The 17,235-nt window shown below is 41.7% G+C and overlaps 1 protein-coding gene across 1 annotated transcript in view; it reads right to left on the bottom strand.

Moving 5' to 3' along the window:
• Positions 1-3,088: 3,088 nt before the first annotated feature.
• PDCD6 (programmed cell death 6) overlaps positions 3,089-17,235 on the bottom strand; it is a 35,675-nt gene continuing 21,528 nt past the window's right edge. Inside the window, exons 3-6 of the mRNA XM_069958198.1 lie at positions 16,487-16,531; positions 14,484-14,642; positions 8,652-8,761; positions 3,089-7,622 (exon numbers count right to left, since the gene is read on the bottom strand). Coding sequence (XP_069814299.1) covers positions 7,524-7,622; positions 8,652-8,761; positions 14,484-14,642; positions 16,487-16,531 — 413 coding nt within the window. The 3' untranslated portion in view covers positions 3,089-7,523. The remainder of the gene's footprint in view (positions 7,623-8,651; positions 8,762-14,483; positions 14,643-16,486; positions 16,532-17,235) is intronic.

The following is a 17,235-nucleotide window of genomic DNA, read 5'->3' as shown; positions in this document are numbered from 1 at the left end:
AGTAAAGCAGGTGGAAATTCCGATGTATATAGATGGATGCACAGGCACTTTGTAAATGTCTTGTCCCAGTAGCATGGTCTCCCACCTCCCAGGTCTTGTTTTTAAATGTGACATTCGTTCAAATAAAAAGTTTGTTATATTGTCATTTGCTGAGTGATTACTTGTACTTTTTGGGTTTCCAAATGTCAAAGATGGATGTAGTCGGTTTGGAGTTCAGGATATTTAGGGTTAATATTTATGGTAGTATATATTCTTTGATCCTAGGCTTTATAGGGGTTTCATTGTTTGATCAAATAGTTTGCTAAAATTCTTATTTTTTAATATCTATCGAGCAGGTGTGTATGCTGGGGGGGGGGGGGGGGGAGTTTGTACACTAAGCACTTGCACCTGTAGGTTGCTTTTTGTTTGTATGTCTGTACCTCTATGTATATAAGGAGTCTATTGGGCAAGGATGTTTATGTTTGAGAAAGGCCTGATTTCTATTAAACAGGCCGAAACATGTTGCGATTAATAAAGAATATGGCAATAACATACAGTAGTGTGCTTAGTGGCATTTAATAGTGCGACTGGAGAACATTCCTTTGGCTGTCCCTGAACCGATCCATAGAGGGAAATACTATGGTCCTTTCATTTGGCCATTTTTACTTTGGGTGTACTCACATTTTTTGCCAGGGGTTTAGAAATATTGTCTGTGTGTTGAGTTATTTTGCGGGCACACCAAATTTACACTGTGAGGATACTTCACACATACCATGTTCAGAGCAGATTTCACACTGCAAGTTCACATTGAAATCTGCTTCAATAAAGAGTAAAGTATATGGCACCCCATTCCCACAGATTTTCATGCAGCTGCAAGCATATAGTGCCACAGCCTTAACTACTTAGCTGCCATAATGTTAAAAATAATAAACTGACCATGTTTTCCTGTTCATGCTCCCTCAATGTACTCCTGCTTGAGTCTCTGTGTTCCCTGCTGAGTGACTGCTCACTCAGCCACTGTAGTGCCATGCTTCAGCCAATGATTGGCTAAGTGGGCTGTCAATGAGCAGGGATTTGGGAGAACCAAGCAGGAGTTTTTTTTTGTTTAAAGGTTGTTGATTTTTAAATCTAGGTGCACTCACCCCCACGGAATGCATAGAATCATCAGCTCTCAGTCCACTCCGACACGCTCCCTGCTCCTGGCCCCGACCCTCCGAGACGGCATTACGTGTCCTCAGTCTCTTTAATGAGCCGGGTTAGCGCTTCTAACCCAGCACACTGAAGAGAGGGAGGCCACAGAGACAGTGAGAGCAGCTGCTGCTATTCACTGTATCCCTTCTCTGACAGCAGCCCCCCCCCCACTGTGTGCACCCCCTTGCCCGGAGCTCACCCTGTATCCCCCTGTAGCGCCCCCCCCCCCCTTCAGAACAGGCCGTGCGACCCTCCATCGCTAATCCCCCCTGCGGCTCACCCGGCTGTAGTGAGTGCAGCAACCCCTTGCAGAACTAGAGCTCTCAGCATGCTCAGCCTTCTCTCCGTGAATGCTGAGAGTTGTAGTTCTGCATGAGGCCCCCCCCCCCCCCCCCCGCGCGGAGCTCATGGCTTCACTCAACTCACTCACCTGCCGAATCTCATCGGGCAGCCAGCCGCGGTCCGCAGTAGCCCCGCTCTTACCCCCTGCGCGACTTGCAGCTCACCTTTGCCAGCCCCTTCACTCAGCTCACCAAACTGTAACCTGGCCGGCCGCCCCCCCCTCCGACGGCGCATCTCACCCGGTGCCCGCACCCCTCCCCCTGCATCTTCGCATCTCACCCGTGGCCCGCACCCCCTTCAGTGGCACGTCTCACCCAGTGCTTGCACCTGCCCCGGAACCTCACCCAGTGCCTGCACCCCCCGCCCCTCACCAGTGCCCGCACAAGCCCCCCCCCCCGCATCTCAACCGGTGCCTCCCCCCCCCCCCTTCACTGAGCTCGCGGTGGCCGGCCGCGGTCCACACAACACTTTATGCATAAGATATATCATGACAGAACATGGGACAGACATCTGCCGTTCTTCTTGTCAGTACAGTAAAAGGTTATTATATGAAGATATATAATGAAGATATATGCCACTGCTATGTCACTATAACAACTCTTCGCTATTACAACTCCGCTATGCCACTCACTCAACTCCGCTATATCTTGTGGATATCAGCTCTGCTACATCATGGACCAATCAGGCATAAGGAATGCATGATGGGAGATGTAGTTTTCTGGCCAGCGCCATGTTGGATATAGATCGGCTTTTCAAAAAACTTGTAACTATGGAATGGAAGCAGCTAGAAATACGGGAGACGGCTCAAAATTCTCAGGGGGACTTGGTGAGTAAGACTGGCTAGGTTTGGGATCATTTTATTTTTTTGGCTCTTGGGGGGAATACCCCTTTAGGGTGCGTTCACACCTACAGGATCTGCAGCAGATTTGATGCTGTGTTCAGTTATTTAAATGAAATCTGCTGCAGAAAATCAGCTGCAGATCCTGTAGGTGTGAACGCACCATTAAGGTGTCAAAATCAATAGGATTTACACACAGTTCTTCAACTAGCTTTATCTGCTGTTTTTGGCTTCTGAGCCATCCCTGGCTGCTGCAAGCAGGCTGGTGGGTGTTAGGCACCCTTGACCCTTGGGGGTAGAGACAAAGGTCTCTCGTAAATAAACTTCTCATTCTTGTCATTGCAATCATGTTACTTATTAATGACACATATCCAGTTGGCTTCATATTTATTTTCATACAGTTACTACTGATACCTGCAGTGGCAGTTTCGTATTGCCACCATAGTTCTCTTATTCAACAGAAATGCCAGGTTTTGGCCAAACCACTGACAAGATAGGTTTTCTACATAGGTACTGAAACGGACTACAACCTGTTGTCTGGAAGCAGCCATTTTAGGCATTTGACTTGTAGAATGTGGCTTACTCATGTACAAAAAAAAAAAAAAAAATTTAGGCTGAATTCATACATGTCATTTTATTGTGGACTTGACTTTTTATCCTTAAAAAGTTAAACATTTTATAGAATAGAAGCTAAAAAATTATATTTGTCGCATGTAAACAATAAGCAGAGATCCAGTCTGTTTTATGAAAATGTTTTATTTCTTGCATAATATGGGCTATTTACCTTAATGGACATCACAGCTTGCATAACAAGAATGTAATAGAATGTGACATGCACTTGTACTTGAAATAGACTGGTAGACCAAATAGCAGGGACAATGTTTCATAAGATACCAGTCTTACATGCCAAATGTTTTAGAGTCACAGTGAGTCTAGCAGCCATTTGGAAGTCCTAAAAATGTTACGTCAATGAGAAAAAAAGAACTTTTGACCCCCACGAGCACTTGAACAAGCACTAAGCTAAGTGGTTCTCTCCCTGTCTCGCCTGTTGTGTTGCTGCACAAGATAGGTTTCATAGACTTACTATCCATCTTGTACAATAAGACGCGAGAATTAGAGAGAAGCACTTAGCCATGTGCGGCTCTGACTTTATTCTAGTGAACATTCCTGACAAAAAAAAAAAAAAATCTTTTGCCACGCAAAAGGTTTTGATCAAAGTGACAGTGACACATAAGCAGGTGAGAGGTATTTTTAACACTTTCGGCTAGCTACTGACCTATTTCTGGCTTGATGACGGACATGCTGATTACAGCCAAGATTGTATGACACAATTGCAGAAAATAGTAAAAACTAAATCCTACATTCTCGTACTGAAAATAGCTTTAAACATTGGGGCTACATTTGCCACACAGAGGTATAAAAACAACATGTTTTGACGATTCCAATAAACAAAGCCCTTTATGCCATTTGTGCTTGTGTTCATTGGTTGTATCATGCTGGTGGGTATGATAAACCATGCATCCTGGGCCGTGATGGTTAGCATACAAAAATTACACAGAATGTACAGTACATAGGCCACTTATTTCAATCTGCATGATCCTTAAATTGGAGCAAAAACTGATTCAGTACAAACCCCAAAAGTACAAAAGGAGAGATTCCACCTGTAAACATCCCAAATACAGCTGCAGATTTTAAACAAACAAGTCAGGAACAATACTAACCTACTCAGTCCCCAATGCTGGTCTTCTCTCCCTCCTTTTGAAACAACGTACCAGAGTAGGACCTCCCCACAGCGGTGTTTGTTTCAGTAAGTGACTGGCTGAACAAGCAGGTCCTTCCCAGATGAATCATTTCAGTAGAAGGAAGAGATAAGAAAGCCCCAGCTTGTTTTAACCTGGAATACCCCTTTAAGCCCTCTCTCTATACATACATATAAATGTATATATCCACAATTCATCTGTTCTTTGGTACATCCAGTGACTTACAACATCCTCTCAATGTAATAGGCTCTTTGAAGATTATTATTAGCATACTTCTATGTTATGTTGGTGGTCAAACTGTTGAGATCTCACATATCAAAAAATGATGGTACACCCAGGTTCACAGAACAGGATTATCTACATATATGGAATAGCATTAGTCTTTGCCAGCATTATCTATATATTCAGAACATAATGACAACAAATTGCTGTCAGAACCTATGAAATAAAACTGTTCAAGGATATCAAAGGAGAAACCTGCATTGTGAATAATACCTAAATGTGCCGAGCTGCATGCACACCGTAAAATAGCACAGGAACTGGCATCCCGAGAAGCCGTTCATTTGATCACAGAGTCCATATGGCCCAAGTGCAGCTGCTTCTACATTTCATTTCCTAACCTATAGCAAACAGAACATCAGTGTTTTTGTTTGTTAGTTTTTATTTAGTGCAAATTCATACTACGGTAAATTCAAATGTTTAGTTTCACAGATAATAATAACCAGATGTCACAGATTTGCATGTTACATAACTAAGTATACTGTACTTAGTTGCTAATGTTAATTACATGATTTTACTTGCAGCATGTTCTAACTTATGGATAAAAAAGAAAAAGCAATCAATGTATAGAAGATCACCATACAAATATAAGGCTATGTTCCCACTACAGGAACCTAGCGAGGAAAGGTGGCCATATCATAATATTAAAGACCACAAATAATGATCATAATTATTAATTACAGCCATTAATATTATGAGACAGACGCCTTTCCCTGCTATGTTCCCGTAGTGGTAACATAGCCTAAGCATGTTAGGAAAGATTACAACCAGTTATCCAGGCTTGGCAAACATGGCCGCTTTCTTCCACCAACAGGCCACACGTATCCTGATTGTGTGTGTGGTGTCAGCTCAGTGATTGCTATGGATTTGTCCAAGGTTTTGGATGCGAGTTTGCCTCAAACATGCAGCAAATCCATTGCAGGAACACAGGCCGATTGTTGGACAAATGAATGTTTCTTGGAAGTTGGTTGCAGATAATCAGCCTGTGTGAGGCTTTGTTTGCACATTTGAAGAATTGTTGCTTTTCTTTGTTTACATAATTACAGTCTAGTTGATTATGTGAGCTCTGTAATTTTTTCTAAATGGACAGTTTTCACTTTGCCATGTGATAAGCATTACCCGGCGTAGTCAGATTGTTTATGACAAGAAGAACACTTGCGATGAAGCCTGGTAATACTGATTACATGGCAACATACTAAGTCAATTTAAACAAAATTACAGAGCCCACATAATAATTTAGGCTCTAATTATGTAAACAAAGAAACACAACAAAACTGTAAATGTTTTACCATAGCCAAAAATGGCCGCAGTAAGAAAACAAATGAGCTAACACTCGTTTGTCAGTTGATTGGATCTTAAAATTATTACTTTCAGCCGCACCATGCCCTGTGTAAATAGGAGATGTGTGACTGACAATTATGAATTTAAAAGGCTGCTCAACTGATCAAGCCCTGTAATGTCCCACGAAGATCAGAGCTCCATATCTGGAGCCTGTCAGACAGTCAAAATGTGTTTAGGCTATGCTCCTTATTTTACAGTATTGTGTACTAGGAATCAGAAAATTTACAGTGCTAGCAAAGCCCTTCGCTAGGGTCAGACTTTGGCTTGTCAGCCTGCTGCCTTTGAACTCTCTCTCCAGGTGCCTGGAAAAGCTGGATCCAGACCTGGGAAACTTCTTCCAGTTTCCTAGGAATAGATTCTGCTTTTCCAGGAACCCAGAACAGACAAGCTGATGTCTTCTCTGTAAATTCGCTCATCCCCAGTGTGTACTACTACTTATTTTATGCATTTTCTCTTAGAAAAATATGCTTCTGGAGGTTATTCTTAAATCTATACATGTTACCTTACTGTTCAAGTCATACGGTGTCTTCTTCTCCATTTATATTCTGAACTCCCCATAGAAGCATTTTTGTACATATTCTAGATATAAGGGGTTATCCAGGCTTAGCAGCAGTGCCACTCTTGTTCCCAGTTTGGGTGTGAATGTGCAGCTCAGCTTCATTGAAGAGAATAAAGTTGAATAAGAATACTACATACAAGCTGAGGAAAGGTGTGGTGCTGTTTTTGCAAGCTTTTTCTAATGCTGGATTAATCTGATGCTGAGACAGACATTTAGAATTAAATAGCTTATTAAATATTCCATGTGGATGGGTTATGAAACACCCAATTTCATTTGTATTTGATGCAGGATTTGAGCATGTTTCCCACATTTTCACCTGACCAAATTGTGAAGATGTGAACAGAGTTTTTTTTTACTCCACTATCAAGCATCTAACCAAATAACGCAAATGAGCTATACTGAAAAAACATGGCTGGCTGCTTTCTTCCAAAAACTCTGCCACACCTGGCCACAGTTGTTATACTGCAGCTCAATTTCACTGAAGTGACAGGCCCTGAGCTACAATATTAAACACACAACCTCTGTACAGGTATAAAGTGTTTTGAGAGGAAGCAGTCATTGTAGTCTTTTCATAGACAATCGCTTGAGTTATAACTGTGTTGGTGTCATTGGAGTTCCCGCAATGCACTGCTCAGTAGTGTCCTAAAGAACACATTTTAGCTTTAGACATGTATGGAGAAGAAAACATCATATATAAGTATTTACATAGTTAGTCAAGATAATCAGATATTACTTGGAAGACATTTTTCTTACAATTTTATTACAGCCATGCTAAATTCTGGCTGTGTACTCTGTTAATTCCGGTGTATTTTAAAGCCATACGTTTGTACATGAGGGCTTGCCCTTAGCCATTTAAAACACTTCAGACAGCATCTGGGTATTGGAAAATAGTGCAAAGCTTACGAGAGATTCAAGCAGGTATTTTATGGCACAGTACAGTTAACATAAGGAAACAAATGCTACACACTAAATGATAAAAAACATAATGGCCTCAGCTTAAGACATTGTTATATATTGTGCAGTACAAATAAAAATATGGCTTGATTAATATTATTACTAACAGACAGTAAAAATAAGCGCTCTGTATGTACAACTGAGTGTGTTGAAGATGTTCAAAAATGTAGAGTAGGCTGAACACATAGCACCGTGGTTGTGCTGCATTCCAGTAAGTTAAGAAACTATAGATTTGGCAATTCAGTCTCTGTACAGATCTGGACCAGGGTTCCTTTTGGCATCATATTACAGAGAAGACCATGGAAAGATACTGTTCATATGAGACTTGTATCCAGCCGTCTTGGTCTGTGTCATGGCGTCTGAAAGAATCAGTCAATTTCTGTGGGGGGAATATTGGAAAGTAAAATGTAAATGCAAGTAATGTATTACAACTATTTCTAACAGGCCAGGTTCACACAATGACAAAGATATTTTACTAGATTTGCATTAAAAGATAAAAATGTCCAGAAAAACAACTAGACAGCCTAAGAAATGGGTAAATGGGTATCGAGTATGCGGTCACTCGATGCTCTGCAACAAGGCAACCAGCCCGTGGAGGTCTGAAATTGACAATATTAGTAAACAACACAATGGCTCAATTCATAAACTACAAGATAGAAACAGCCAAACAACTGTCACTTGGCGCATTTCACCCCAAACCAGGTTCATCAGGAGATCAATGATAAGTGGCCGGTCCCACAGCTCACTGTCGGCATGGGGATAGGTAAGTGCATAGTCCTGATCAAATTTGGTGTTGAAGGGAACGCTCTATAATGTACAATACACCAACTGATACATATGAGGTAATGATGTAACTGCTGCTCAGAGCGCCATCTTGTGGTTGAAAGTAAACAAGATAAAAGACCATGGCACAGAAAGCATGGAAACGAAAAGGAATTTAAATAGAAAGTATTCTGGGGCAGTATTTTTAAGGGGTCCTAGTCTTTTAAAATCTATAATGCTTTTATTTTTCAATATAGAGAGCAATACGAGGGCTTGTTTATATAATACAATATATTTTTTTATTATTTATTTATTATTATTTTTTGTACACCATGCAAGTTACAGTAAAAGTTCTCTGTATTCTGTGGGTCAGTGCAATTACAGCAATACCCAGTTTATATACTTTGTTTTATTTTAGTACCTTCCGAAAAAAAACTACTTTTTTTTTAAAGTTATTTATGCTTAAAATTGCTCTTTTTTTTACAAGAGCTTTTTTTTTTTTTTTTTTTTTTAAATTGTTGCCCAAAAAATGCTGTGGATGATAACAAAAAAAGAAAATATGAGTTGCATTATCATTTTCTCATGAAGTTGAGTTCTAATTAGTCTAAAGATAAATTCTGTAATATGTGAGTGTTATCTGACTCACCTGCAAGACAATACAGCACTGAATGAAATCATCAAATGCTATTTGTCCTCTTCTCTGCCTGTCAAATTTTGTAATAAGGATATCATAAAACTGATCCGTCAAGCGATAACCTAAAAAAAAATAAATTGAGAGAAAAGGAAAACTACATTAACATTTGAATTAATGTGTAAGGGTATATTCACACGGGCGGGCTCACAGCGAAATTCTCGCTGCGAGCCCGGCAGGTCCTGGCAGTTCCCATACACTACATACTTGCTGCGGTCTAAACGACCGCAGAGAGTATGTAATTATACCGCTCTTAACCCCTCCTGCTCCCGGCCGGCTCCCCCGCTGTAAGCACACTTTACCTGTCCTCGCTGCACGGGTCCGGCGTCCTGCTCTCCCGTCCGGCCAATCAGTTGCTGCGGCTGGGCAACACACTAATTGGCCGGACAGGAGAGCAGGACCCCGGACCCGTGCAGCGAGGAGAGGTAATGTATGCTTACAGCGGGGGAGCCGGGCGGGAGCAGAAGGGGTTAAGGGCGGTATAATCACATACTCGCTGCGGTCGTTTAGACCGCAGCAAGTATGTAGTGTATGGGAACTGCCAGGACCTGCCGGGCTCGCAGCGAGAATCTCGCTGCGAGCCCGTTCGTGTGAATATACCCTAAATCTTAACAAAAATAGTTGTGATGTAAAAGAAGAGGAAAGAGTCATTATCTGTAGGATCAAGTTTTAAAACCAGGTGGGGTGTGTGTGTGGGTTTCAAAGATGGGTTTTGACTAGTCTGGTGTGGGTAAGTAAAAAATAAAGAAAGACAGAATGCATCACATGTGGACCTGACCTCAATACAATTTTGGTTTAAAATCTTGCACAGTTCACAGAGCATGCTCACAAATGTGTTCAAATACAAAGAATAGGGTTTTAAGCTGTTCCTTGTGCCTATGTCCACAAGGCTAGCTGTAAAGCAGGTCATTAAATGCAGCAAAAAATGTGTACGGTTATTAGTCTTGTAGAAGTGCAAAATATATAGGTAATCCTGAGGAGAGCAATGAGGTAATGGGATTGTAGTTGCATAAAAGAGATGTTATGGATTTGCACAAATGAATAAGAGATATACCTTCTAGACCTTGCATCTACAAAAAGACACTAAATCACTTTACAATAAGTTGTGGTGCTGGAGTCTGTTTTTTTTCCCCTTTTTTTTTTTTAAATCCTCACCTTCCAAGAGCCATACTAACACGGTGAGAAAGCGTGCTAGAGTCTATAAATAGATAGACAACACCAATGTAGCCTGAAACAAGTTATAACTTTTAAAATCTAAATCAACAATGAATGTGATATAAAGCATTTACTTTTTTTTTTAGTTATCATGGAAAACACAGAACATAGGAAGTCATGTGTATCCCAGGCCATCTGAGCACTCACAGAGAGAAGGCAGTCATGTGATCAATGGACACATAGAGCTGTGACTCTCTGTACTAGCTGAGACTTCATGTGTTTAGTCTTTTTCAACCAGCACAAAACTAAAAAGCTGCCTTCAGACGACTGGACCTGGATACAAGTAAGTATAGCTTTGTTTTACAGCATGATAACTAAAAAAGAAATAATGAAAGTAAATTGCAAACTTGCTTTATATCATCTACTATTGATATAGACTTTTCAAAGTTATAAGGACAGTGACACTTTAAATATAGTGCCACAGATAAGGTGCTGAAGGTAAAACTGTTGTAAAATGAATTAACTAAGAACTAAAGAGGGACATACAACAAGACAAGGTATGGTGTGTGTGTGTGTGTGTGTGTGTGTGTGTGTGTGTGTGTGTGTGCGCTAATCTTGAGTTTTTAATGCATATAGCATACTACATCAACCAAACACCCATCTCTACCAAAGAGGGAAGTCATAGTTTGTGCTCAGCCCAGTAAACATTACACTCACCGACTGGCTGAGCAGGGCATCCATCAGCCAAGTTATGAGGTAACAGGGGGAGATATAGAAAATCCTGACAGTGGTCCAGGAGCGGGACACGGCATGGGCATGGGGTACGGTAAATATATATTCTTTATTATGCTCCCCCCCACCCCCTGCCTGACTTTTCCTTTACATTACACACGTCAAAATCCTGTAATAAGGCATGCCAGTGTATACTATGTTTTAGTCATTTACCACATATATACATTGATTTAACAAGACTGAAAAGCAGGTCTACCACCCTTCTGAGTCCTGCCAAATAATGAACAAACATATTTGCTAGTTGACAATGTTGGGGCCAATAACCTCCTAATAAGAGAGCCTGTCTTGGGCTTTAAGGAGAAGTCCGGCCACATGAATTTTTTTTCCACATGGCAGAAACATCCCTGTGCCTCTCCAGCCGGGCTCAGAAATATTCAGGGAATGTACAAAGGCAAATCAGCTCACCATGTGTGCAATAGTCAGTAGTGCTGGTCCTCAATTACGTCTGGAGCAGGTGGAAGGAAACAGAGATCCGGGCCATTTTCCGGTGGCAATGGGTAAGAAGTGGACCAAAAACTAGTAGATTTTCTTTTTGTTAAAAATCCTTTGGTCCCCATTTTCCATGCCCTACCCAAGACCCACAAACAGACGTTTCCACCACCCCTGCGACCCATCGTTTCAGGAGTGGGCTCTGTATTGGAACATCTATGTGCTTGGGTTGACGATTTACTCCAGCCCCTCGTGAAAAGGACAAATGGTTACATTAGAGACAGTAAAAGCTTACTAGCGATAGTGGAGTCTCTCCCGTGCCCTGAGGGATGTAGTTTTCTTTCCTGTGACGTTGCTGCCCTTTACCCAAGTATTCCCCACGATAAGGCCCTTCTGGCTTTACGCTATCATATGCAAAAATACAGTAATTACAGTCAGGGCCTCCAAGAGTATATTATTTATGTGGTGGAATTTTTGCTTTTTCACAATTTTTTTCGTTTTGGTGATCAGTTTTATGTTCAGATTGTCGGCTGCCCTATGGGAGCTAAATTCTCCCCTTCTTTAGCCAATCTGTACATGTCCTACTGGGAGGAGGTCGTCATATACAATACCAACAATCCCTTTCTACAGTATATCTCCTGGTACGGGAGGTATATAGACGACCTCCTCCTAGTGTGGACAGGTACAGTTGGTGAGGCTCATGATTTTGTTACATTCCTTAATACCAACAGTTTGAATTTAAAGTTCACTTTTCAGTTTGATTCAGAAAAAAATTCTTTTTTGGATGTTCTGTTGTTTTTTCAGGGAGGTAAGATACACAGTACCCTATATCGCAAACCCAGTGCGGGCAATGGCCTTCTGCATGCATCTAGCCACCATCCACCCCATGTTGTTGAAAAATTACCCATTGGGGAATTTATAAGGACCATTCGGAGTTGCTCCGATCGTTCCTTATATGATTCAGCCTGTAAGGATCTTACGCATCCCCTCAAGTCCAGGGGTTACCCCATGTCTACTATTAACAGAGCTAAAGCCATAGCTGAGAAAAACACCAGATCGTTTCACTTACAGGATAGAGCTACACGCAGTAAACATCTTTCTAGCCCTTCCCATAATATGCCCTCTTTGGTATTTTCTACACCATTTAGCCCACAATATAAAACAATTTGTAACATTGTTCGTATATATATACCTTTGTTATATCAGGATGCTACACGCGAAACCATTCTATCCACAGGGATTAAATGTGTAGCTTGTAGAGGGGTTACTTTGGGCAATGTACTTTCGCCGAGTGTACTTCCAGAGAACAAGCCAGTCAGCCAAACATGGTTACATATTCTAGGCTGCCATAAGTGTGCTTTATCTCGTTGTCCCTTATGTCGTTTTATTACTAATCAGTCTGTTTTTTGTTCTATTGCAACCGGCATTTCTTACCCTATTAAATCCTTTCTCAATTGTAATTCTACCTTTGTGATCTATCTGGCGGAATGTAGACAATGCCGACTGCAATATGTGGGTTCCACAAAACCAGATTTGCTGAACATCTTTCTGATGCGGTTTCTGTACGTACCCGCACATCCAGCAAGTCTATGTCTGGTCTGTCCAAGCATTTTGCTGAGGTGCATGGGGGCGTGTGCAGTAGTCTCTCCATGTGTGCTATCGAGCAAGTCCGTCCACCCTTGAGAGGTGGGGACCTTGTTCACACACTGAGAAAGTGAGAGGCGTTTTGGATCTTGCGGTTATGTACACGCATTCCCCAGGGCCTTAAAGGGGTAGCGCGGCGCAAAAAAATTATTCACAGAATAACACACATTACAAAGTTATACAACTTTGTAATGTATGTTATGTCTGTGAATGGCCCCCTTCCCTGTGTCCCACCACCCCTGCACGTGTACCCAGAAGTGTGGTGCGCTATACTCATCTTTCACATGCCAACCACCGTCTCCGATCCTCAGCAGTGACGTCTTCTTCGGGCGGCCGGCGGATCTTCCAGAGTGCCGGCCGCCCTCTGCAGCGGCATCCGATGCTCAGCCGCGATTGGCTGAGCATAACTGTGCTCAGCCAATCGCAGCTGAGCAGCTGATGACGTGGCCGCGTCATCAGCCGCGATTGGCTGAGCACAGTTATGCTCAGCCAATCGCGGCCGAGCTTCGGATGACGCTGCAGAGGGCGGCCGGCACTCGGGAAGATCCGCCGGCCGCCCGAAGAAGACGTCACTGCTGAGGATCGGAGAAGGTGGTCGGCACGTGACAGGTGAGTATAGCGCACCACACTTCCGGGTACACGGGTGGGGGTGGTGGGACACAGGGAAGGGGGCCATTCACAGACATAACATACATTACAAAGTTGTATAACTTTGTAATGTGTGTTATTCTGTGAATAATTTTTTAGCGCCGCACAACCCCTTTAATTACAGAAATGATCTCTCCTTCATTTATTAGATCACTTTTCTTTCCTTTTTTTGCATTTGTAATTTACTTTTGTATATATTTATATTGTGTATGTCAAGTTGTATAAATGTGTTTATTTCAACTATTAGCACACACCTGTTAGCATCATGTGATGTTTTTCTCCTCCCTTTTGGGGGGCGTATCCCTTGTAACATACTGGTCATATCCTCTTATAAAAGCTTGTAATATTCAGTATGAATTTGCCATGATTAAGGGACCAGTGTCCTGAAACGCGTCGGAGCGTTTTTTATTATGTTTGTATTTTAAGAGGATTTCTCAATAATGACTTTACATTTTACTTGGAGCTGTGGACTCCCACTTCTTACTCAGAAATATTCAGCACAGCTGACATCACAACCCAGATGATGTACTGTACACGCAGACAGTCAGTGACTGGGGCAGGACACTGCTGCAGTAACTGATCAGCTTAGCGGGCTGTCCCATCAGCCGGGACAGACATTTTCTCCCCCAAGTTGTAACGTCATCACAACTCAAAAGTTTGTTATGGCCGGACTTCTCCTTTAACGACATGGACAATTTTTATTTTTGCATTTATTTTTTTTCCTCCCCACCTTCTCAGAACCATAACACTTTTCCCATCTACAGATTACAGATCCCCATGAGGGCTTGTTTTTTTTTTTTTTGTAGTACCAATTGTACTTCATAATGACAAAACACACATACGTGTGTGTGTATATATAATTTTTTTGTTAATTAAATCAAAAACTTAAGAGGGTTATTTTTTTTAACTGCAAGCAGGTAATTTTTTTTCTGTAGGTCAGTAAACACAACAGTATCCATATTTGCATAGAATTTGTATCATTGCACAATTTGTTTTACAAAATAATTGGCTTAAAATGTTCCTATTCTGAGCCCTAGAACCACACTTGATCTATGTATGAATCCTTAACATTGTAATATACCTGTGTGGTAGTACATGTGTGGAATTCTTAACACTTACCAAAACCTGATAACGCTTGCTTCAGTTCATTCTTGTCTATCAGCCCAGAATTATCTCTGTCATAGGTCCGAAATATATTCTGCCAATCAGTGATATACTTCCACACCCCGGTAAACTCTGCAAAGTTCACACCGCCTTTGTAATCCCTGTCAAACATGGCTGGAATATACAATGAAAGGACATTAGAAAACTACATTCACAGTATCACAACATGGATGATATAAATCATGGTGGGTAAATCCAGAGCCATCACCCAGTACACCTACAAACTGCAACTGGTACCTAAATGATTTCTTCAGTAATTTGTATCATTCAGTAATAAGGCAGCCTGTTTACATTCAGATCCTGCATAGCCCTCCTCATATCCTCCGACAGAGCTGACAGAAGGACAACTATACATCTGAGCATAAGTCTTTCTTCTGCCATAGCTATATATCAGAGCAGGTGAAAAGTATTATCCTGGCAGTCACTGTGTGAGCAGGACTAAGCCAGTTACAAAGTACATTACAATGTTTCCTATTTTTGGGGCTGTTTGAGCTTGGCAATGTTCAGAAGCCCCATGGAAAATAAATGAAGTGCTGGGTGGGCATGTGGGCTGAGCTTTGTTAATTTGTGGGTACATTTGACCACAGTTTTTGTGATTGTTAGGGGTCCAAGCAGTCAGCCTCAACAGATCAGTTTATTATCTTACGCATAACCAATTTTAATACAACCATCAAGTACAGTCAGTGTCCTTACATAAACTGCAAATAAAGTGTCAATGCAGTTTCATTTTTTGCAGAAATCAGTAGTCCAGGCGACTTGGGTTTATTAGGCAAATATGCCATTATCTGCATTCAAAAAGACTTTCCCCAAGTCCCCCCCTCTCCTCTCCTCTCCCTCATTCACTGCTCATTATCAGGAAATCTCGACTCTTTTACATCAGTCGGACCCTGGGTAACCTATGGAGAGGGGAGGGGGGAGAAGACAGGGGGGAGAGATTCAAACAGCTTTTTCATGATAAAAATACATTTTTCGGCTATAAAACCCAATTACAAAGTTTCTTAAAATCGCCTGTACTATTGATTTCTGCAAAAAATAAATAAAACAACATGTACACTTTAAACTAAAACTAGCAACAAAGGCCATAAAAAGATGATCCAATAATATACATAATGCTGATGCATGATCTTAATTTTTATGAACTCAAGCCACTATAGTGTAAGTACTTGGTAACAGCAGTTGGCAAATGTGAAAAAGTAAAAGCTAAAAAATAAACTACTGTACATCGGCTGCTGGGAGAGCAAGTAATATTATGGTCTTAACTATAACCTGTAGTAACTACCCTTAAGAGGGTCCTCTCTCCTTCTAGTGATAGGTGGAGGATCCAGGCATTTGTGACATAACCCTTTCCAGAGTTTGTTCTTACCACATTATACAGATATCAGCACGTTATGCTAATGTAAGAACTAGTGCACACCCCAGTTCTTAGTGCCAGCCAGCATATAGACACAATCTCCATATTTAATGATACACCACCCATTAATATTAGACATTATTTTAATGAAATCTTGAACTGATGACTTATAAAAGCTAGAAAAACCTGATTGTGTTGTAACCATGAGAATGTATAGTTATCCATTCATCAGTCGGCCCCTCCCAATTGCTGGGATTTCTACTGCAGAAAATAAGATGGGATATGCGCAACTACCACTGTAGCAGCCATAGCGGCTGCTATGGGGCCCCCTACATCAGAGGGCCCCATTGCCTGCTCTTGCAATACGCTGAGCCCCCTGAGCGGTCATCATTTGGAGCACCAGGTGGCCAAGCGGGCCTACAGGGTTCTGCAAATGCCCCTTAACTGCAAGCACCCCTGACGAGCACTTGCAGTTATGATTAGACAAATAGCTTAATGGTCAGTCGGGAGGAAAGGGGGTCCCAATCAAAAGTTTGCTATGGGGTCTAGCCATTCCTAGTTACGCCGCTGGATGGGAGGGATAAAATGTATAAGAATATCAACTTACAGATAATAGCTCTGACAGTGACAGGATTAAATGGTGTCCATGTACCTGCAAAGAGAAGCTAGAGTTAAGTATTTACATTGCAGTTATAGTACATTACTGCTGCACATGTATATGCCACATATAACATTTATTATACAGTTAGACACAAAATGTATCTTAGTTCTCCTTATAGTGCATCTTGAGCTCTGCTTGAGCTAATGGCTATAAGCAGAGCTTGGGATGATGGTATAGGCAGTCACATGGCTTCAATTTTGCAATCAAGCAGCAGAAAACAGACTAGTACATGGTTGGGACCTGCTGTAGCTTCCAGGAATGGAGAAGTGTGCGCCTCTGCCAGTTTATTTCCTAAATGCCAAATAAATAGTGGCCTCTGTTACCAAGAAAACCCTGCAAATGTATAAGCGTTAAGCCATACCAGAGGCATGACCTAAACTCTGTATACCAAAGCATTCTATTAGTGATCAAATGATCATACAGTGAAGTCCTGAAGGACTTTCCCTACCCTCTTGCTGCCTTGGAGTACACGCACCACATCTCAGTGGATTTAACACTGAGAGTTACACAACAAAAGCGACTGCAATGCTCTTTCTTGTCATTTTCTATGGCTTTTCATTCTCACAGCGGATTTTTCATTCTGCTGCAATAATGTAGCCCCCTTCCCACTTAAGCCACCGCTGCCGGGATAATACGCTACTTATCCACGCTCCCACCTGCTTCTCTGGCTCCCGCGCAGTCAATCAGTGCACTGT

This window comes from Dendropsophus ebraccatus, chromosome 2 (assembly GCF_027789765.1).
Source record: "Dendropsophus ebraccatus isolate aDenEbr1 chromosome 2, aDenEbr1.pat, whole genome shotgun sequence".
Lineage (NCBI taxonomy): Eukaryota > Metazoa > Chordata > Amphibia > Anura > Hylidae > Dendropsophus > Dendropsophus ebraccatus.
This window is presented reverse-complemented; position numbering and strand designations above follow the sequence as displayed.